Raw genomic sequence first — 20,011 nt, forward strand, 5'->3', positions numbered from 1 at the left:
GTTTGGATGTTGACCTCATTATTTTGTGGTTCAATCTTTGGGGGGCATTTAGCTGGACTCTTGTCCTGGTTCATTACTCCAATATTTCTTCTTGTTGGTTTAACCATTTTATATAGTATTTTATGACGTCCCTCTCTCAGTACTTTTCAAATTACTGATCACTCTTGCTTGGATTGACTTGTGTCTAAGTAAAGTACTTAAAGGGTTCACAGAAGTCAACAGTATTTTAATCCCTGATTTGGAGTTCTGTGGCTTAAAAGCCTCTTTTTTTCTTTTTCTTCCCTGTAGGCTATGGGAGCCTGAGGGCTTTTAAACTATAAGAAGGCTTCTTAGCTTAATCACTGACTCCTGACCAAGAGATAAATCAGGGTGTTGCACAGATATTCCAGTGGTTATGCAAAGAGACTTTCACAGCCCCACTGCTAGGCCACCGAGATGTAGATCTTCTCCTGGGTTTCCTGGTTAGTTCTCTGTCCCTTGGTGTCAGCACAGCGCTTCCATGCTGCTGCTCCAGATTCTGTGGGCAGTAGCAGTGGAGACTCACAGTTGCACTTCTTGAGTCTGAGGGAAGTACTCTCCTCCCTTCAGCTGTCCCCTTGTTGGTGAAACAGACTGGAGGTGGTATCTCAATTGGTAAACTGCCAGATTGTTACTAGCCACTTAATCTCTCCCTAGGCTCCTCTCTGTCCAGGAACTGTACGTGTTTGCACTCACTGGTGATTTGGTGGGTTCCTGTAGTTGTTCTTGTCCTGTCTTGTTTTGGTCCCGGGTGGTTTCCTTTGGTATTCCTAGTTGATCTGGGAGAGGAGAGAAGAGGAGAGGAGAGGAGAGGAGAGGAGAGGAGAGGAGAGGAGAGGAGAGGAGAGGAGAGGAGAGGAGAGGAGAGGAGAGGAGAGAAACACAACTGCTGCTGCTCATAGCCCCACCTCCAGAAGTCTCCTCCATGTCACTCTTAATGCTCCTTCCGTGTTCCAACTCTTATATAAAGTCTCTGAAAGATATATTCTAGGTCTATGTGTCATAGGTCCAATGCATTTGCCATGGAATCTAAAAATAGCCCTAACCTTGTGCATTAGCTTGCTAGGACTTTGGTAACACAATACCATAGACTGTATGGCTAAAACAGAAAAAAACTTGATCTCACAAAGAGTTCTGAAGTGTAGAAGTCCAAATCATGTGTCAACAGTATTGATTCATTATGAGAACTGTAAGGGACTTTGTTTCAGGAGTCTTCTTGACTTGAAGATGACTACCTTCCAGTGTCAATTGAAATTTCCCTTTCTTTCTTTCTTTCTTTCTTTCTTTCTTTCTTTCTTTCTTTCTTTCTTTCTCTCTTTTTTGTATGTGTGTGTTTCAACAGTCTTTATTCCAATATGAGCAAAACCATCTTGTAGAAATTCAAATAAAATTTGAACAGAATCCAGCTCTAATTAAACCAAGAGACACAATGTTCTTCATAATATATCAACATTTGTTAATGGAAATGGTATGTATACATATATATGACTGAGATTTATTTAAATTTCTTCAGGCCATCTCTGTCTCCATATTACTTCTATAGAAAATTTTCAGTTTATGGGATCTTTTCTTCATTATTTAATTGGTCACCTTCTTTATTTTCAATTCTTCCCCAAATCACCAAAATGGGAACATATAATTATAGTAAGCATAAATATACAGAATGCAAAAAAGATTGAGAAATCCATCCACCAATTATAAATTTTATTATAGATATACTTTTTGTAGCTGTACTGCTCCCTTGCATTTATTATTGGTTACTTTTACAACAAGACTACAGTCTGATTTTTTTTTTTGCATCCAATCATATTTCTGCTTTTCCCCCCTCCAAACCCAGGGAAATATATATGTGCAAGAGTGTGACTATCTCTTCTTCCCTTAGTGTAGAACATTTATAAGACATTTCCCCTTTCTACTTGTATCTGTATCTAAAATTTTCATTTCTGTAAGGATACAGTCATATTAGATTAGGAGCCACCCTAAGGACCACAGTTTAAATTAATTGACTGTAAAACTTCCCCCTCCATAAAAAAATGATATGCTAAAGTACTAGCAGTCCGGATTTCTTTTTTAATTATTTATTAAGGATAGTGGCATAAATTGAGAAATAAGAGGGAGATATACAGGAAGAGAGAGATACCTGCAGCACTGTTTCATCACTCAGCTTCTCCCTGCAGGTGGGGATCAGGGACTTGAACCTGGGTCCTTGAGCACTGTGTACTCAATCAGCACCAACCTCTGAGTTCAGGATTTAAACATATGAACTTTGAGAGAACATATTTCAATCCTTCAGCTCTTTGTTCCTGGAAAATAGGACCTTTCATCACAAATCCATATTGATTTTGTGGTTACTATACAAAATCCAGAGTGCTTAATGTTGACAGTATGGTCGTAAGTGGGTAAGAAGTACAAATATCTGTGTGTATGTGTGTAAACTGTTGAAACTAGAAAAATCCATGTATATCTATAAGATGTTATTGTAAAATAACAAAACGACTAAAGTACAGCTTAAAATCAGTTTATCACTTTCTAGCAGTAATGGTTACTTGTCAAATAATAAGAACTAATTATGAAAAACCAGTCTGGAAAGACATGAAAGGGCAAGTTTTATTGTTGTTTGGTTTGCCACTGTGGGGTTTCATTGCTCTGGGAAAACTTTTTCAGATAGAAAGAATGGGACAGAGATGGCCAGGTGGTGATGGACCTGGTTGAGTGCACAATGCTACAATGTGCAAGGACCCAAGTTCAAGTCCCTGATTCCTATGTGCAGGACAAATCTTCATACATAGTGCTGTAGGTCTCTCTCCTCTCTCCATATCATCCCCTCCCCTCTCAGTTTCTTTCTGTCTCTATGAAAGGAATAAAATAAATAAATAAATAAGTAGATTGAGACAGAGGGGAGGGGAAGAGTGAGAGAGACATCACAATACCCAAGCTTCTTCCAGTGTGGTGGGACTGGGCTGGGATGTGGCTGCATGTATGTCAAAACAGGCATGTTCCCAGGTGAGCTATCTCACTGGCCCTACATTACTGTTTAAGATATTTCAGAATTCTGTCTTTCTTTGCTTTCTTCTTCCTCAGACCTCTGCCCTATGAAGTGCTTACTCAGCTTATAGATGAAGCCAGCGAAGGGGACATAAACATTTCAATCCTTACACAGGTGAGAGGAGTTTAAAAAGCTTTATCTTGTTCACATTTTGAAATTTGTCATCAATTAATCTGGTAGTTTCTTTTTTAAGCCCTTTTAAGTATTTTATTTATTTACTATGTATCAGAGACAGAGAGAAATCAAGAGGGAAGGGGAGTTAGGGAGAGAGGGAGAGACACCTGCATCACTTCTTCACCAATTGTGAAGCTTTCCCCCTACAGGTGGGGACTGGGGGCTTGAACCTGGACCCTTGAGCATTGCAACATATATGCTCAACCAGATATGACACTGCCTGACCCCAATATGGTAATTTCTTAAGACCTCTAAATATATCCTGTGAGACTTAGGCTATAATTCTGTTTGTATTGATTCCACATGCAGGAAATAATGGTGTATCTAGCCATGTATATGCGAACTCAGCCTGGCCTCTTTGCTGAAATGTTTAGACTTCGAATTGGTTTGATCATTCAAGTTATGGCAACAGAACTGGCCCACTCCCTTCGGTGCTCAGGTATCAATTTGGTAACTCTTTTAGGCAAAATTCATTTTTAATGTAGGTCTGTAGAGCTTTGAACCAGGAGAGAGAGAAAAAACTAAAATAGTTTTGTCTATAACTCAGAAGCTGATATAGTAATCCTTTGCTTATACTAGTCAATCTCTGTTCTAGGCAAGGGGCTAATATATTGAAAAATGTGTGTATTATACAACTTTATATTTATGTATCTTGGGGCTCTTTACTCTCTTATATCCCTCTTAACTCCTAAAGTGATCCGGATAGTGTATCAAACTTGAGTCTGATTAACAAGGTTAAATTCTGATTTAGAAACTGCATCTTGTGGACATCAGATTAAGTAACTATTTTAGTTTATTATATTGTCTGTTTTCTGTCTAATCAACATCAAGAGCAAAATGAGGAAGTTAACATTTCTTTTTAATAGATTTGTATTTATGCATTTCTTGGTCATTTCCTGCGTTTCATCTCTAAAGACTTTTTTTTTTTTCAAATAGAGAGATAGGAAAACAGAGATGGTAGGGAGGAAGACATTATAACACAGAAGCTTTCCCTAGTTCCTAATACTCCCAGGTGGTGTACCAAGGACTTAAACCTGGGTCATGTACCCAACAAAGCAAGTGTCATCCTAAGTGAGCTATTTTGTTGACCCTGCAAGACATATTTCTATTAATATTATCTGACAGGATTCTCTTTGAATTTAACTATAGGTATATTTAGCAAGATGAGAGTCATGGTTAGGAAAACATTTTAATAAAGCATTTTAAAATTACTACATCATAAGGTGGATCCATCTTAATTTGCTTAAGGACTCTTCATACTGTCCTCGATAGGGACTGCACCGGTCTGCATTCCCACCAACAGTGTAAGAGTTCCTTTTTCTCCACATTCTCTTATTTATTTTATCTTTATTTATTGGATAGAGACAGTCAGAAATCAAGAGGGAAGGGACAATATATAGGGAGAGAGAAAGAGAGACACCTGTAGTACTACTTCACTTCTCACAAAGCTTTTCCCCTGTGATGGGAGCTGGGGGCTCAAACCCGGGTCCTTGCACATTGTCACGTGCACTCAACCAGGTCCTCCACCACCCGGCCCCTCCACATTCTCTCTAACACTTATCTTTTTCAAACTTTTTAAATGTAGGCCATCCTTCTAGGTGTGAAGAATTTTAAAAAAGAGTTTTTAAAAGACCATTTGAGGTCTATGAAAACTATAATACATAAATGTATAAACCATGAATCCTAACTTACTTAAATCATGTGACTATATAAGTATAGTTTTTAACATCTTCAAATTGGTACTATAGGAAAGAAACTTTGTCATTTTTCTATTTTTCTTTATTGGGGGATTGATGGTATACAGTCAACAATAAAATATAGTAATTTGTACATGTGTAACATTTCTCAGTTTTCTACATAGCAATTCAACCCCCTCTAGGTCCTCCTCTACCCTCATGTTCCAAGACTTGAAATCTTCACCACCCCCAACCCCAAAGTCTTCTACTTTGGTGAAATACAATAAACTCAGTCCAAGTTCTGCTTTGTCTTTTCTTATTTTTCAACTTCTTTTTAAAAATTTTTATTAGTTATTTAATAATGATTGACAAGACTGTGGGATAAGAGGGTATAATTCCCACCACCATAGTGCCTTATCCCATCCCCCTCCATTGGAAAGTTCCCTATTCTTTATCCCTCTGGGATTATGAACCAAAGATCTCTATAGGGTACAGAAGGTGGGAGTTCTGGCTTCTGTAACTGCTTCTCCTCTGGCCATGGACATTGACAGGTTGATCTATACCCCCAGCCTGTTTTGGTCTTTTCCTAGTGGGGTAGGGCTCTGGGGAGATGGGGTTCCAGGACACATTGGAGAGGTCATCTGCCCAGGGAAGGCAGGTTGACATCACGGTAATATTTTTCAACTTTTGTCTATGAGTGAGATCAACTCAAGGGAAAAAAAAAAATGCTCTTTTTGTTTTGCATTTTGGAGTGGTTAAAAATCAGTGGATTCGTAAAAACCATAGTAGTGGAATAGGTAAGGGAAGGAAAGAGTTAAAAACCTAAACAGCTGACACACAACATGTGTTACCTTCTGCCCCAAGTCCATTCTTCCAGCTATCAGCTTTCATGATGCATTGGTCCAGGAAAAGAAAAGAAGATGGAGTAAGAGAGGGAGGGAAAAAGGAATAGAGAAAAAAGGAAAAAGCCAGATATCCAAGAACAGGAGCCTGTAAGAGGGTGTTTTCTGTCAAATGTCCCCCAAAGTTTCCTCATTCTGCACAAATTCATTCAAGGCTAATTGTATGTTAATGACACCTGCTAATTAAGCCCATGGTAGCCCAGCCTTCTTTGTTTACAAGCATAATACATCAGGTATTCCTAACATGTTACTATACTGTATTCACCACCAAAGTACCATTATCCTCCTATAGAAAAAAAAATGTCTAGAGCCATCAAGATAGAACACTTGGATGTTGTATTTGCTTTGTCATGGGCATGACCAGGCTTCAAACTTGACCCCTACTGTATTGAAAGAAGCTTTGTTGCTTTGATCTTGGCCTCTCTCTCTCTCCCTCTCCCTCTCCCTCTCCCTCTCCCTCCCCCTCTCCCTCTCCCTCCCCCTCTCCCTCTCTCTCTCCCTCCCTCCCTCAATCCTTCCCTCCCCTTTCTCTCTACCTCGCTGTCTGTCTCTTTCTATCTGAAAAAGTTGCATTGGAGCAGTGAAACTCCAGTGACAGCCCAAAAAGGAAAAGTGTGTGCCCCCTGAAACCCACTCACTCTCAACTACCTTTGATAACCACAGTTCTGAAGTCTTAGTATAAAAGTTTGAATATCCTTTCTTAATAAAATAAATTAAAAATAAGTTTGAATTCACTTGACTTTTCTTCCTTTGCTTCTTTTTATTTTACATATATATGAGATCATGTGTTGGAGTTTCTTTCGTGAGGAGGCCAGCTCTGTATCCTCACTTCCTTTTGTCCCTTACTATGTAAGCTCATTCATCTGAACTTGTTTCTATGTAGATGGCTCTACATTTTGGTATAACTTTGCTGCTGTTAAGAGAGGAAATAAACACAGGACCCTTTTGTTCACCTTGGCCCCACTCCCTAACCTACACTATATATTTTAATAAAGATTTAAAGAAAGAGAAGTAATGCTATTTTATATCTGCCATATATCAGACACAATATTTGCTACATCTTACTTAGTCCTTGTGACAACCTTCTGGAGAATGTAGTTATAGCCCATTTTTACTGACAAACAAACTCAGGGATTTTATATAATTTGGCCAAAGTTACATAGCTGGTAAGTAGTTAAATTTGTATACTCTTCTACATGATTCCACATGATTTCCAGTTTAGCACATTGTTATATATTATATGTATAGGGATGTGTGTGTGTGTGTGTGTGTGTGTGTGTGTGTGTGTGTATGTATGTGTCTGGGGAGGGCTCCAATTATTGTGTCAGGGATGGCTTATTAAAGATTCAGCAGAAAACCTCAATGGGAGAAACCTGTAAATATTTTTTTTCAGTTTTTTCTTAATCTATTATTATGGCTCCTTTTTTCTGAAAGTTGCCAAATTAACAAATTAAATCTATAACTCTTTATAGGATAAAGTCAAGATCCCTGTGTCTAATATAAGAAGTCTTTAGTAGTCTTCTTTTACTTCACTTTAGACTATGCCTCCTCCTTTAGCAACAATTCTCATTGGCTTATTGATTCACATCATTTGAGATTGATGTCATTGATTTTCAAGCATTTTATTGTGTATACTTCACATTTGGCAATGATTTAGTTATGCTTTATTGTTGTTACTCCTCTTTACAATGTACAGTGTCTCCCAAATAGAGGGTTCAGATTCTCAAGGTCAAGTATCATGTCACACTTGTTTGTATGGCCTACCTGTATAAATCTAAGTATCTAAAGCTGATGAATGATCAAGTTATCTTCTTTATATTCCTCATAATTTCATGAATTCCTATTTTAAATCTTTGTATTTCCAGACTGAGATTTTTTATTTGTTTGTTTATTTGTTTTGCTTTTTATTATTTTAGTTTTAACTGCATCTATATAGTCAGTGCCCTTCTTGTACCAACTCCATTTCCATTTTCCTCTTACTCATCTCACCCACAGAGATTTGACTGAATGCCCTCATGATGTGGAAGAGGCTGAAGTATAAATCAAGGACATAGTTTATCTGTACATTGATAAATATTTTTATCAGTCTTTAAATATTTTTTTCATCGCTGGGGCTTCACTGCTTTGGACTATTTCAGATAGAAAGAAAGAGACAGAAGCAAAGGCAAAGGCAGAAAGAAAGGAGGTGGGGGAGACCACAATACTGAAGCTTCTAACACTGTGATGAGGGCTCAAACCTGTATGACGTAAATGAGAAAGAAGACATATTGACTTGCTGCACTATCTTACCAGCTTTAATTTTTTTATGATGGTGAAAGACTAGAACACCACTCCAATCTAACAGTATCAGAGACTGAACCCAGAATCTTATGTATGCTAGATATGAGCTCTATTTCCCATTACCTGAACCCTCCCCCAGTACCTGCACCCTCTTCCATCACCTGAGTTATTAATTACTAAGTGTGAATTCCTAGGTAGTAAGGTGTTACAAATTATTTTTTAGTTCTAGTCTTTTAATAAAGTGGCCCAGAAATTGTAAGCCAAAGAAAAGAAAGAAATAATGACAGCTATGGCATACCAGTTAGAAAAATAAATGTCTAATGTTTCTTTTCTTTTTAAAAAATATTTACTTATTTATTTATTCTCTTGTTGTAGTTGTTATTGATGTCATCATTGTTGGATAGGACAAAGAGAAATGGAGAAATGGAGAGAGGAAGGGAAGACAGAGAGGGGGAGAGAAAGATAGACACCTGGAGACTTGCTTCACCGCCTGTAAAGTGACTCCCCTGCAGGTGGGGAGCCGGGGGCTCAAACCGGGATTCTTACCTTGGTCCTTGCACTTCATGCCACCTGTGCTTAACCCACTCTGCTACTGCCTGACACCTTCTTTTTGTTTTTTATGAGTGAGAGATATACAAAGAGAGACCAGAGCACTGCTTAGTTCAGGTTTATGGTGGTGCTGGAGAATGAGCCTGGGACTTTGTTGTCTCAGGCATGGAAATCTTTTTTTTTTTCATAACCACGGTGCTATTTCCCCTGCCCTCCAATGTTTCTGATGACTAGCTAAGGAAGCCATGGAGGGCCTGATGAATCTAAGTCCTTCAGCCATGAAAAATCTCCTGCATCACATTCTCAGTGGCAAGGAGTTTGGAGTGGAACGAAGTGGTAAGTTGAATACATTCCTTTTTAGAGTGTTTAATTGTTGCATTGTTATAAGAGCTGTTTTTAAATTACTGATTTTATTTTTAATTTTCTTTTTATTGGTGGATTAATGGTTTTCAGTAAATGCAGTTGTTGATACATATGTCAAATTTCTCAATTTTGAGTCCTCCTCCACCATCCTGCACTAGGACCTGAACCCACCCTCCACCCCCCTCTGAGTCCTTTACTTTGGTGCAACACACCAAACCCCGTCCAATTCCTACTTTGTGTTTTTCCTTTCTTGTTATTTCTCAACTTTTACCTTTTCCTTAAGTAAATAAAATAGTTACACATGAAACAAAAAATGATGTCTTCTAGAAGCAACAAGATTTAGAAACCCATCTATATCTCAATTTTATTTTTGACTTAAATGATATGTAAACTGTGTATATTACTGTAGTGATTCATTTATTATATGAAACTTGTATTTTAGTTGACAGTAATTCACTAGCACGTACAGTAGTGGGTGAGCACATATGTATGCATATGTGTATGCATGTGTGTATATAGCTACCATAGTATAGCAGATAGACCCTTTCACCTTTAAATTCAAACACATCTAGAGGTTCAGCTCAAAGTAATCTTTTTTTATTATTTATAAAAAGGAACCACTGAAAACCATAGGATAAGAGGGGCACAACTCCACACAATTCTCGCCACCAGAACTTTGTATCCTATCCCCTCCCTTGATAGCTTCCCTATTCTTTATTCCTCTGGGAGTATGGACCCAAGGTCATTGTGGGATGAAGAAGGTGGAAGGTCTGGCTTCTGTAATTGCTTCCCCACTGAACATGGGCATTGACTGGTCGATCCATATTCCCAGTCTGCCTCTCTCTTTCCCTAGTGGGGTGGGGCTCTGGGGAATCGGGGATCCAGGACACATTGGTGGGATTGTCTGTCCAGGGAAGTCTGGTTTGCATCATGGTAGCATCTGGAACCTAATGGCAGAACAGAGTTAACATATAAAACCAAACAAATTGCTGACTAATCATGAACCTAAACACTGGAATAGTTCAGATGAAGAGTTGGGAGGGGTCTCCGTTTTGTAGGCCTATTTTAGTTATATTCCAAAGGGCCCGTGACTATACTAGTTTTTTTTTTCCCCCTGAGTCTAAAACCTAATACGTAAGTGGATCCAAGTTATCGTCTGGGGAAATGATGTCATGGCTGGAAAAAGGACCAGAAAGCTGGATCAGGGAAGAGAGTAGCTCCCAAATATGAGGAAGGTATATAAATATTGTTGACTGTAAACCCCACTGATTCAATCTGATCAGCTCAAAGTAATCTTACAGCTGCACTTGTGGTTTGGCAGCTGCTTTTGGTATCAAGTACCTAAAACATCTGAGCAAACAAAAAAGAATTATCTCATACTCTAGTCAAACAGTAAGTAAAAATGTAATGCCAGGTAGATATATTTCAAACTTAGAACTGGTAAAAAAGAAATCTAAGATAACTGTGTATACAACTAACAGAAACATTCTGCTGAAATGAAAACAAATTCTGATTTAGTAGCTCTGGAGTGGTAAAAGAGATCCTAAGATCCCTAAGTTATGCTAATTTGACTTGCCCATGTACCACACTTTGAATAACAAGGTTGTAGATGACTGGGTATTATTATTATTATTATTATTATTATTATTAACTTAAAGATAAAAATCTATAGGAGCTGGGTGGTGACACACCTGGTTGAGCGCACATGTTACAATGCGCAAGGACCCCACCTGCAGGGAAAATCTTTCAAAGTGGTGAAGCAGTGTTGCAGATATCTCTCTCTGTCTGTCTCCCTCTCTATCACCCCCTTTCCTCTCAATTTCTGGCTGTCTCTATCCAATAAATAATAAAGATAATAAGTTTTTTTTAAAGATTAAAATCTATATGTCTTTTAAACATGGTTAAAATATGGAAAATTTCATTTACAGTAATACCAAACAGGGTGTTGTTTATTATTTTATCATTTTTACTGGGGGTTAATGGTTTGTAGTATAGTTGTTGACACATGGGTACAGTTTCTCATCTCCCTGAGAAAAGCCTTTATAGAATACTCTCTCCCCAAGAGTTAGGCTGGGAGTATGGATAGACCAGTAAACGCCCATGTTCAGTGGGGAAGCAATTACAGAAGCCAGACCTTCCACCTTCTTCATCCCACAATGACCTTGGGTCCATACTCCCAGAGGGATAAAGACTAGGAAAGTTATCAGGGGAGGGGATGTGATATGGAGAGCTGGTGGTGGGAATTGTGTGGAGTTGTACCCCTCTTATCTTATGTTTTGTCAATGTTTCCTTTTTATAAATAAAGAAAGAAAGAATGCTCTCTCCCCCAACTTAGGTCCTTTTCTATCATGTACCGAGACCCCAAGACCCTCTCTAGCCTGCCTCTCCATTCCCCTTCCATCAGAATCTTTTGCTGTAGAACATCATGCCCATCCAGTTTAAATTTTGCTTTGTGTTTCCTTCTATGCCCTTGTTTATTTTCTTTATTTTTCTTTATAAAATCAAAATATTGACAAGACCATAGGATAAGAGGGGCACAAGTCCACACAGTTCCTATCACTGGAACTCTGTATCCCATCCCCTCCCTTGATAGTTTTCCCATTCTTTATCCCTCTGAGAGTATGGACCCAGGATCATTATGGGGTGCAGAAGATAGAAGGTCTGGCTTCTGTAATTGCTTCCCCACTGAACATGGGCATTGGCAGGTTGATCCATACTACCAGCCTGTTTCTCTTTCTCTAGTGGGTCAGAGTTCTGCGGAAGTGAGGCTTCAAGATATATTGGTGGGGTCTTCTGTCCAGGGAAGTCTGGTTGACATCATGGTAGCATCTGGAACCTGGTGGCTGAAAAGAGTTAAGATAGAAAGCAGAGCAAATTGTTGACTAATCATGAAGCTAACAGCTGGAATATTGAGGGTGAAGATTTGGGGTCTCCATTTTGGAAAAAGCTAGTAGGTCTATTTTAGGTATATTCCAAGGGGCCCGTGACCCAACTAGTTTTTGCCTGCACCTGACATCTAATATGCTGGTGACCTAAGTTATTATCTGGGGGTGGTGGTGTCATAGTTGGAAAAAGGACCAGAAAGCTGGATCAGGGGAGAGAGTAGCTCCCAAATATGGGGAAAGTATATAAATATTATTAACTGTGAACCCCATCGATCTGATCTGGGGCCCATATTCAGCATAGGAGCCTATGCAACCTCTGCATCCCTGTAGTTCTGAGCTCACATTCTGTGATCACAGCTAGGAACATTCCAGGCTGCACCAATTTCAGGGCCCATCATTCTTGGGTAATAGGCATAGTATGTTATCCTACTTCTCTTCAGAGAATGGAACATTCCCTACCATTGTTGATCCACATTGAGGGCCAGGAACCCACAGAGGGGTCCATTATGTTGTTCCTGATGGAGATGACCAGTGACAGTGGTGAGAGGGATGTTAGAGATCTAGGCCCATAATGTTTGTGTGGAGTCCTGGGACTCCCTGAGTAGGGCCCCAGGTGATGGGGTGGCTTGGTAGTGACTAAAGAGTCCTCATTAAAATATGCCAGTCTCTTGCCCTTATTCGGCTTTTTTAGTCCTTACTTTGACTGACAAGGTTAGCTTTGGAGTGATTGAGGGACGTGCAATAGAAGGTAGATGAGATGCGTATCTTGGTCTAAGTAGAAACTATTTTGTTAGGTACTTTATAGTGTCTTTTTAGGTCTTTCTGCTTGCTTGCTACATTTACTGACTCACTGTAAACTACTGTGCACTACTTCAGGATACTTGTATATATGCCGTGTCTCATGGACCCTGGTCTATATCTAGATTTTGAGGTTTTTTTAAGAAGTGTACCAACCGAAATGAATTTAAGGAGTCCTATGCACTAGGAATAGTATCGCCAGACTAATAAAGTTGGTGGGTAGACATTCCACGCCTGATGTCTCTGGATGCAGTCCAAAGAAACATGTCAAAGTGGTATCGGCTGCGTTGATTAGGCTAGGATCAGCAGATGCAGTATCAGTTGGTATGAACTGAGAGAAGCATGCAGGAAAGTGGCTTTATCTTAGAGGTTTCAGGAGGAATTTATAGATTTTATGTAATCTCTATCAAAATACCAATGACATTACACAAAGGAAAAAATACTGAAATTTGTGCTTCTTGACGTAAAACATTACTACATGGGGATACGAATTAAAGTAATGTGATATTTAATTACAAATAGGTACACATATCAATGGAATAGAATAGAGATCTGAATAGAGAATAGAGATCTGAGAAATAAAACCAGGAACTGGGCAGTGATGCATCTGGTATAATGCCATGTTACAAAGCCCTTGGCCCCATGAGCACTGAAGCAGTGCTGCAGGTGTCTCTCTCCCTATTTTCCCTTCCCTATCAATTGCTACCTGTATATATCCAGTAAATAAAAAAAGGAATAAATACAATATTAATAAATCCACACACATATGGGCATCTGTTCTACAACATAAAGGCCGTAATCATATGCAATTGAAGAAAATGTCTTCAACAAATGATGCCGGGAAAAGTGGACAGTCACATGTAAAAAACTGAAACTAGATCATCACATAACACTATACACAAAATTAACTCAAAATGAATTAACTTTGGGTGTTTGGCCCCAAGCCATAAAATACATAGAAGAAAATATAGGTAATATACTCTAGAACCTTGACATCATGGGTGTATGTAGAGACTCAGCTCCATTGGCAACGAAATCTAGACAAATGGGACTATATCAAATCTAAAAAGCTTTTACACATCAAAACAGTCACAAAAGTAAAAAAAAAAAATTCAGCCTAGCAATTGAGAGAAGATATCTTCACTTCTTATGTCTAATGAGAAATTGGCACCCAAATTATATAAGAAATCATACAACTTAACAAGAAAAACAAGTGACCCAATAAAAGAAAATTGAGTAAAGAAGGTCTTGTAGACACTTCTTTAAAGAAGAAATAAAGACAGTCCAAAAACACATAAAAACATGTTAAATGTCACTATTAGGGAAATACAAATTAAAACTACAGGAGTGGGGCACAGAACTTTGATAGGGAATGAAAATACTCTAGAATCCTGATAACACTAAAACAGTGTTAAATCACCTAGAATCCTGCCCCACTAGGGAAAAAGAGAGACAGGTTGGGAGTAGGATTGACCTGTCAATGCCCATGTTCAGCGGGAAAGCAATTACAGAAGCCAGACCTTCCACTTTCTGCATCCCACAATGACCCTGGGTCCATACTCCCAGAGGGTTAAAGAATAGGAAAGCTATCAGGGGATGGGATGGGATATGGAGTTCTGGTGGTGGGAATTGTGTGGAGTTGTACCTCTCTTATCATATGGTTTTGTCAGTGTTTCCTCTTTATAAGTAAAAATTTTAATAAATTGTAAACCACATACATAAGGAGATACCACCTCACACCAGTGAGAATAGTCTACATCAAAAACATTGAAAACAAGTGCCAGCAAAGATGTAGAGAAAGGGGTTGGGTAGTGGTGCACCTGGCTGAGTGCACATGTTAAATGAGCAAGGTCTGGGGTTTGAGCCCCCATTCCCCACCTGCAGCAGAAAAGCTTCGCAAGTGGTGAAACAGGGCTGAAGGTGTCTCTCTGTCTTTCTCCCTCTTTATCTTTCCCTTCCCCTCAACTTCTGGATGTCTCTATCTAATAAATAAATAAATAAAAAATAAAACAAAGATGTAGGGGAAAAGAATATTAGTACAGTGTTAGTGGGATTAGAAAAAGTGTACGCCCCTGTGGAAAACAGTATTTCCTTAAAAAAATTTAAATAACCTATGATCCATCAATACTACCACTAGGCATTTGTGCAAAGAGTGTAAACCATTAATTCAAAAGGATATAATCACCCCTATGTTTATTGCAGCAATATTTATATTTATAGTGGCCAGAATATTGACCCAACCTAAATGCCCCTGAAGAGATAGGTGGAGAAAGAAAATGTAGTGCACACAGCCAGGAGGTAGTGAACCTGGTAGAGCACGCATTATCAAGTGTGAGCACTTGGATTCAAATGGTTATATTTATATGTGAAATATAAACAAAACAAATGAGCTTGCAATAGTAATAATAATGACCAAACTGACTTTGACACTATGAAAACTGGTGGTTCTTGAAAGGTAGAGGAAATAAGGGGCATTGGCAGAGGGTTCTCTTTGATATAATGGCACTAGAACTTCTAGTGAGTGTATACTGAGTTGTTTTTAATAGATTTTAAATTATCTTTATTTAATTATTGGATAGAGACAGCCAGTAATTGAGAAGGAAGTAGATCATAGAGAAGGGAGACAGAGAGAGACACTTGGCACACTGCAGCACCACTCGCAAAGCTTTCCCCGTCCATGGGTTTGGACATGGGTCCTTGTGCATTGCAACATGTGCGCTCAACCAAGTGCACCACCACTGGGCCAATACTAAGTACAGAACTACATGTGTACAATTGCATGATATTGTAAACCAATGCTTAATCAATTAATATGTTGATCAAGAAAGCTAAAAAAATAAGGCGGCAGAGAAAATACATGAACCTGACTGTCCTCTTTCTCTTTAATCTGTTACGCTTTATAGTGTGTTCCACTCATTCAAATGTCAGCCCCGCTATTTCTATCCATGAGATTGGTGCTGTTGGAGCAACTAAAACAGAACGAATTGGCATCATGCAATTAAAAAGTGAGATAAAGCAGGTAAGATATTACTTTGGCGAATTAACTGTCATGTTTACAAACAAGCTTTTGGAATCAGACTTTGCTGGTATCATGTATTTTATTTTATGTACTGAGGTTAATTTGAGTTATTTTCTTTCAGGTGGAATTTCGTAGACTATCTATCTCAACTGAAAGTCAGGTGAAAAAATTAGGGATTCTTAACATAATAGCCAGCCTTTAACGCTACATAACATGCATGAGCTTATGATATTTTTACAACTAAAGTAACAAATTACAGCTTATATAATTCTCTTTTTTTTCTTAAATTTATTTTTTATTTAAGAAAGGATAAATTAACAAAACCATAGGGTAGGAGGGGTACAACTCCACACAATTCCCACCACCCAATCTCCATATCCCTGATAGCTTTCCCATTCTCTATCCCTCTGGAAGCATGGACCCAGGGTCATTGTGGGTTGCAGAAAGTGGAAGGTCTGGCTTCTGTAATTGCTTCCCTTCTGTATATGGACGTTGACTGGTTGGTCCATACTCCCAGTCTGCCTCTTTCTTTCCCTAGTAGGGTGAGTCTCTGGGGAAGCGGAGCTCCAGGACACATTGGTGGGGTCTTCAGTCCAGGGAAGCCTGGCCGGCATCCTGATGGCATCTGGAACCTGGTGGCTGAAAAGAGAGTTAACATACAATGCCAAACAAATTGTTGAGCAATCATGGACCCAAAGGTTGGAATAGTGGAGAGGAAGTGTTAGGGGGATACTCACTGAAAACTCTAGTGTACTTCTGCTTTCAGGTATATATTTTGCTCTAGTTTATGGATAAGTGTGAACATATGCTCTCTCTCACAGAACCTGGTCTATATCTAGGTTTTGGGACTTTGTTAGAAAGTGAACCACCTGGGATGGAATTGGAGAATGCTATGAAAGGAAAGGTCTCACCCGAGTAATGAAGCTGAAGGGTTGTCATTCCACACGTGAAATCTCTGGACACAGTCTGAGCTGAAGCATGTTGAGGTGGCAGTCGTTGTGTTGATTAGCTTGCAATCGGCTGATGCAATATTATTTGATATGGATTGGGAGAGGCATGTGGGAAAATGGGCCCTATCCTAAGGTTCCAGGACTGGGAGAAATATAGGCTCTCTAGTGGAGATGTGAGGTTCCTGCTGTCTTGGGGTTCAAAAAGACAATGGATAGTTAATGTTATCATCACATTATTTGGTAATTGGGTTAACTTTGAAAAGTCCTTTTGTTAGGGTTTGCTGTATAGTACCCAGTATCTTGTAAATAGCTGTGCCACTGGTTGCCTCTGAAGTATATTCATTTTAAGGATGTTAATTCTTCCAAATCATGAACATGGAATATCTTTCCACTTCTTTATGTCCCTTTCTATTTCCTTGAGTAGTGACTCATAATTTTCACTATACAAGTCTTTCACTTCTTTCGTTACATTTATTCCTAGATATTTTATTGTTTTTGTAGGTATAGTAAAAGGGGTTAATTTCTAGATTTCAACTTCTAACTTAGTGTTTGCATAGAGGAATACTACTGACTTTTGAATGTTAATTTGTAGCCTGACACCTTACTGTATTGCCTGATGATTTCCAAAAACTTCTTGCTGGATTCCATAGGTTTTTCTATGTATAATATCATGTCATCTGAAAATAGGGAGAGTTTGACTTCTTCTTTTACAATCTGTATGTCTTTAATTCCTTGCTCCTTCTTGATTGCTATGGCAAGAACTTCCAACACTATGTTGAATAGTAATAGTGATTGTGGGCATCCCTGTCTAGTACCTGATCTGAGGGGAATTGCTTCCAGTTTTTCACCACTGAGTATGATGTTGGCTGTAGGTTTGCTATATATAGACTCCACTATCTTGAGGAATTTTCCATCTATTCCCATTTTTTTTAGTGTTTTGATCATAAAGGGATGTTGTCTTTTGTCAAAGGCTTTCTCTGTATCTATTGATATGACCATGTGGTTTTTTGTCTTGCTTTTGTTGATGTGGTGGATCATGTTGATTGATTTATGTATATTAAACCAGCCTTTCATGCCTGGGATAAACCCCACTTGGTCATGATGAACAATCTTTTTAGTGTATTGCTGATTAGGTTGGCTAAAATTTTCTTCAATATTTTAGCATTGATGTTCATTAGAGATATTGGTCTGTATTATTCTTTTTTGTTGTGTGCCTGTCTGCTTTTGGTATCAAAGTGATGTTGGCTTCATATAAGCTGGAAGAGAGTATTCCAATGTCTTCAATCTTCTGGAAAATTTTTAAAAGTAGAGATATTCTTCTTTGAAGGTTTTGTAGAATTCATTTGTAAAACCATCTGATCCAGGACTTTTATTTTTGGGAAAATTTTTGATAACTTGCCAGGCTGGGCTAGCTTCACGGGTGGGAGACAGATGACCAGGGACTCATGGCTGAGCTGGGAAGCAATATCTTGTTTATTAATCAGATACACTGCCTTTTATGCATGTCTTCACCAGAAGTGGCAAGGGAAAGGAAATGACTAGTAGAGGGGGCGGAGCAAAAAAAGAGTGCGAACAGAACATAGAAAGCTTCCATCTAACCAGTGGGGATTCAACCAATACCCTGCAGGCAGGGTGGGACCCAGGTAAAACAGTGATTATGTAAATAGACCACATCATAAGTAATACAAGCAAACCTAATGTGATGATCAAAACAGAAGGTCTTATAAGCAGAATTTAGAAGCATACCAACATTTCCCCCTTTCTTTTTAACTAATGGCCATAGTATCAGGAGTGTGGGGTGAACAGAAACCTATATCGTACAGGCATTTTCAAAAGAACTGGCAGAAGACATGGAGGAACAAGTAAGAGAGCAGCAAGAACCAGTGTGATGCCAAGGGGAGGCCTGAGGGGGCTTTTCCTGACTCAAAGGGAAGTGCCTAGCAGGCAAAAGGGTGTTTCTTGCCTCTGGGGGCATCTCTTGCCTCTGGGGGTGTTTCATGCCTCAAAAGGCATTGCCTGCCTCTGTGGGCAGGAACTAGTAAGGAGGGGGGGTTTCCTACCTCTGGGAACAGAGCCTGCAGGTGAGGGGCCGTGGCCTATAGAGTCCCCAAGGCTGCTGGCTGCAAAGTTCATGGACTGCTGTGGTTAGTCTTTGAGAAACTCAGCAGCGTAAAAGAAAACTGCTGTAAAGTTGTATAAAGTGTCCAAGAAGTGTACCAGTAAGTCCGATAGAAGCATCAGTCCAAAGCAGATAACCACGGAAGAAATGCCAGGGGATGGAATGCTGCACGTCTGTCTCGATGGGGAAGGTCAGCCACGGGAATTCTGCTTTTCTGTAGAGAGTGAGCTTTGGAGTCTGTGAATCTGTTTCTTCAGGTCATGCCAGGTCACATTGATTGGGGGGGGGGGGCTGCTGTAGTCATGCCATCTTGTGGGTGATGTCAGAGAACAGGGGTCCAAATGGATTTCCAGGGATTCCATTTGAGCAGATGCTTTTTCATGTGAAGACAACAGCTGTAATTCACTTACTTGTGAAGCAAAACTTGTAGCAGATTAGAAGTGTACTATAATTGATAACTCCATTATAATTGGTTTAAGTACCTTTATAATTTTGGAAGTCCTTTCTAGTATGATTTCAAGGTTGTATAAACAGTATAAGCTCAATAGAAGAACCATGGTTAGAAGCCTCAGGAATGAGAATCATTAGCATAATCATTGCACTATCTACCCCGCCCATAACTCATACAGTTTTGAGGATTAAACGTTTCAGATTTATACCAAGACGTAAAAAAATCAAAAGAGGAAAAAACAGTTTTTTGGATTGTTTCTGGATGTCTCTAGAAATCATGGCTGTGTCCAGCATTTGTTTAAGTCAATGTCATACAAAAATTTAGTCATTCAAATCACTCTCTTATGAAACACAACTGAAAGCAGACAGTAAACTTAAGATATTCAGAGAGAACAACGAGGGGGAATCAAGAGAAAAGTGGTAGGTAGTTTTTGTTTTTTGCACCTTGAACCAGATTATTTAGATCTCACCATGTAGTATCATGAGTCCCCAGAGGATGTCCTAGTCCAAAAGGCTCCTTGAAATTCCATTTAGGTTGCTTCTGACGGTTCCTGCCGGATTGCAGGCATCCATCCCCAAGAACGTCTTCCCATAGAAGAAAGAATCGAATCAGGAGAGTAGAACTAACCACGTGTCTCCATTCTTGGGGACTTCCAGGGTACTGGAGAATGCTTTTCAAGTTAGAGTAGTCCTTCTCCGTGGGAAACATGCGAGAGGGATTCCAGAAAGTCCAAGGAGAAATCTCCGTGCATCTCCCAAGCTCTATGATTATGGTCATAAGG

General features: G+C 39.1%; 1 protein-coding gene across 4 annotated transcripts in view; it reads left to right on the forward strand.

Moving 5' to 3' along the window:
* Positions 1–20,011, forward strand: part of PHKA1 (phosphorylase kinase regulatory subunit alpha 1) — a 254,836-nt gene that overhangs the window by 197,196 nt on the left and 37,629 nt on the right. For 3 of the 4 annotated variants that reach the window (XM_007526062.3, XM_060182855.1, XM_060182856.1), the window contains 5 exons: positions 3,100–3,178; positions 3,548–3,677; positions 8,880–8,981; positions 15,595–15,710; positions 15,832–15,870. In XM_007526062.3, coding sequence (XP_007526124.1) covers positions 3,100–3,178; positions 3,548–3,677; positions 8,880–8,981; positions 15,595–15,710; positions 15,832–15,870 — 466 coding nt within the window. The remainder of the gene's footprint in view (positions 1–3,099; positions 3,179–3,547; positions 3,678–8,879; positions 8,982–15,594; positions 15,711–15,831; positions 15,871–20,011) is intronic. The other variant, XM_007526063.3, reaches the window with a different exon arrangement.

This window comes from Erinaceus europaeus, chromosome X (assembly GCF_950295315.1).
Source record: "Erinaceus europaeus chromosome X, mEriEur2.1, whole genome shotgun sequence".
Lineage (NCBI taxonomy): Eukaryota > Metazoa > Chordata > Mammalia > Eulipotyphla > Erinaceidae > Erinaceus > Erinaceus europaeus.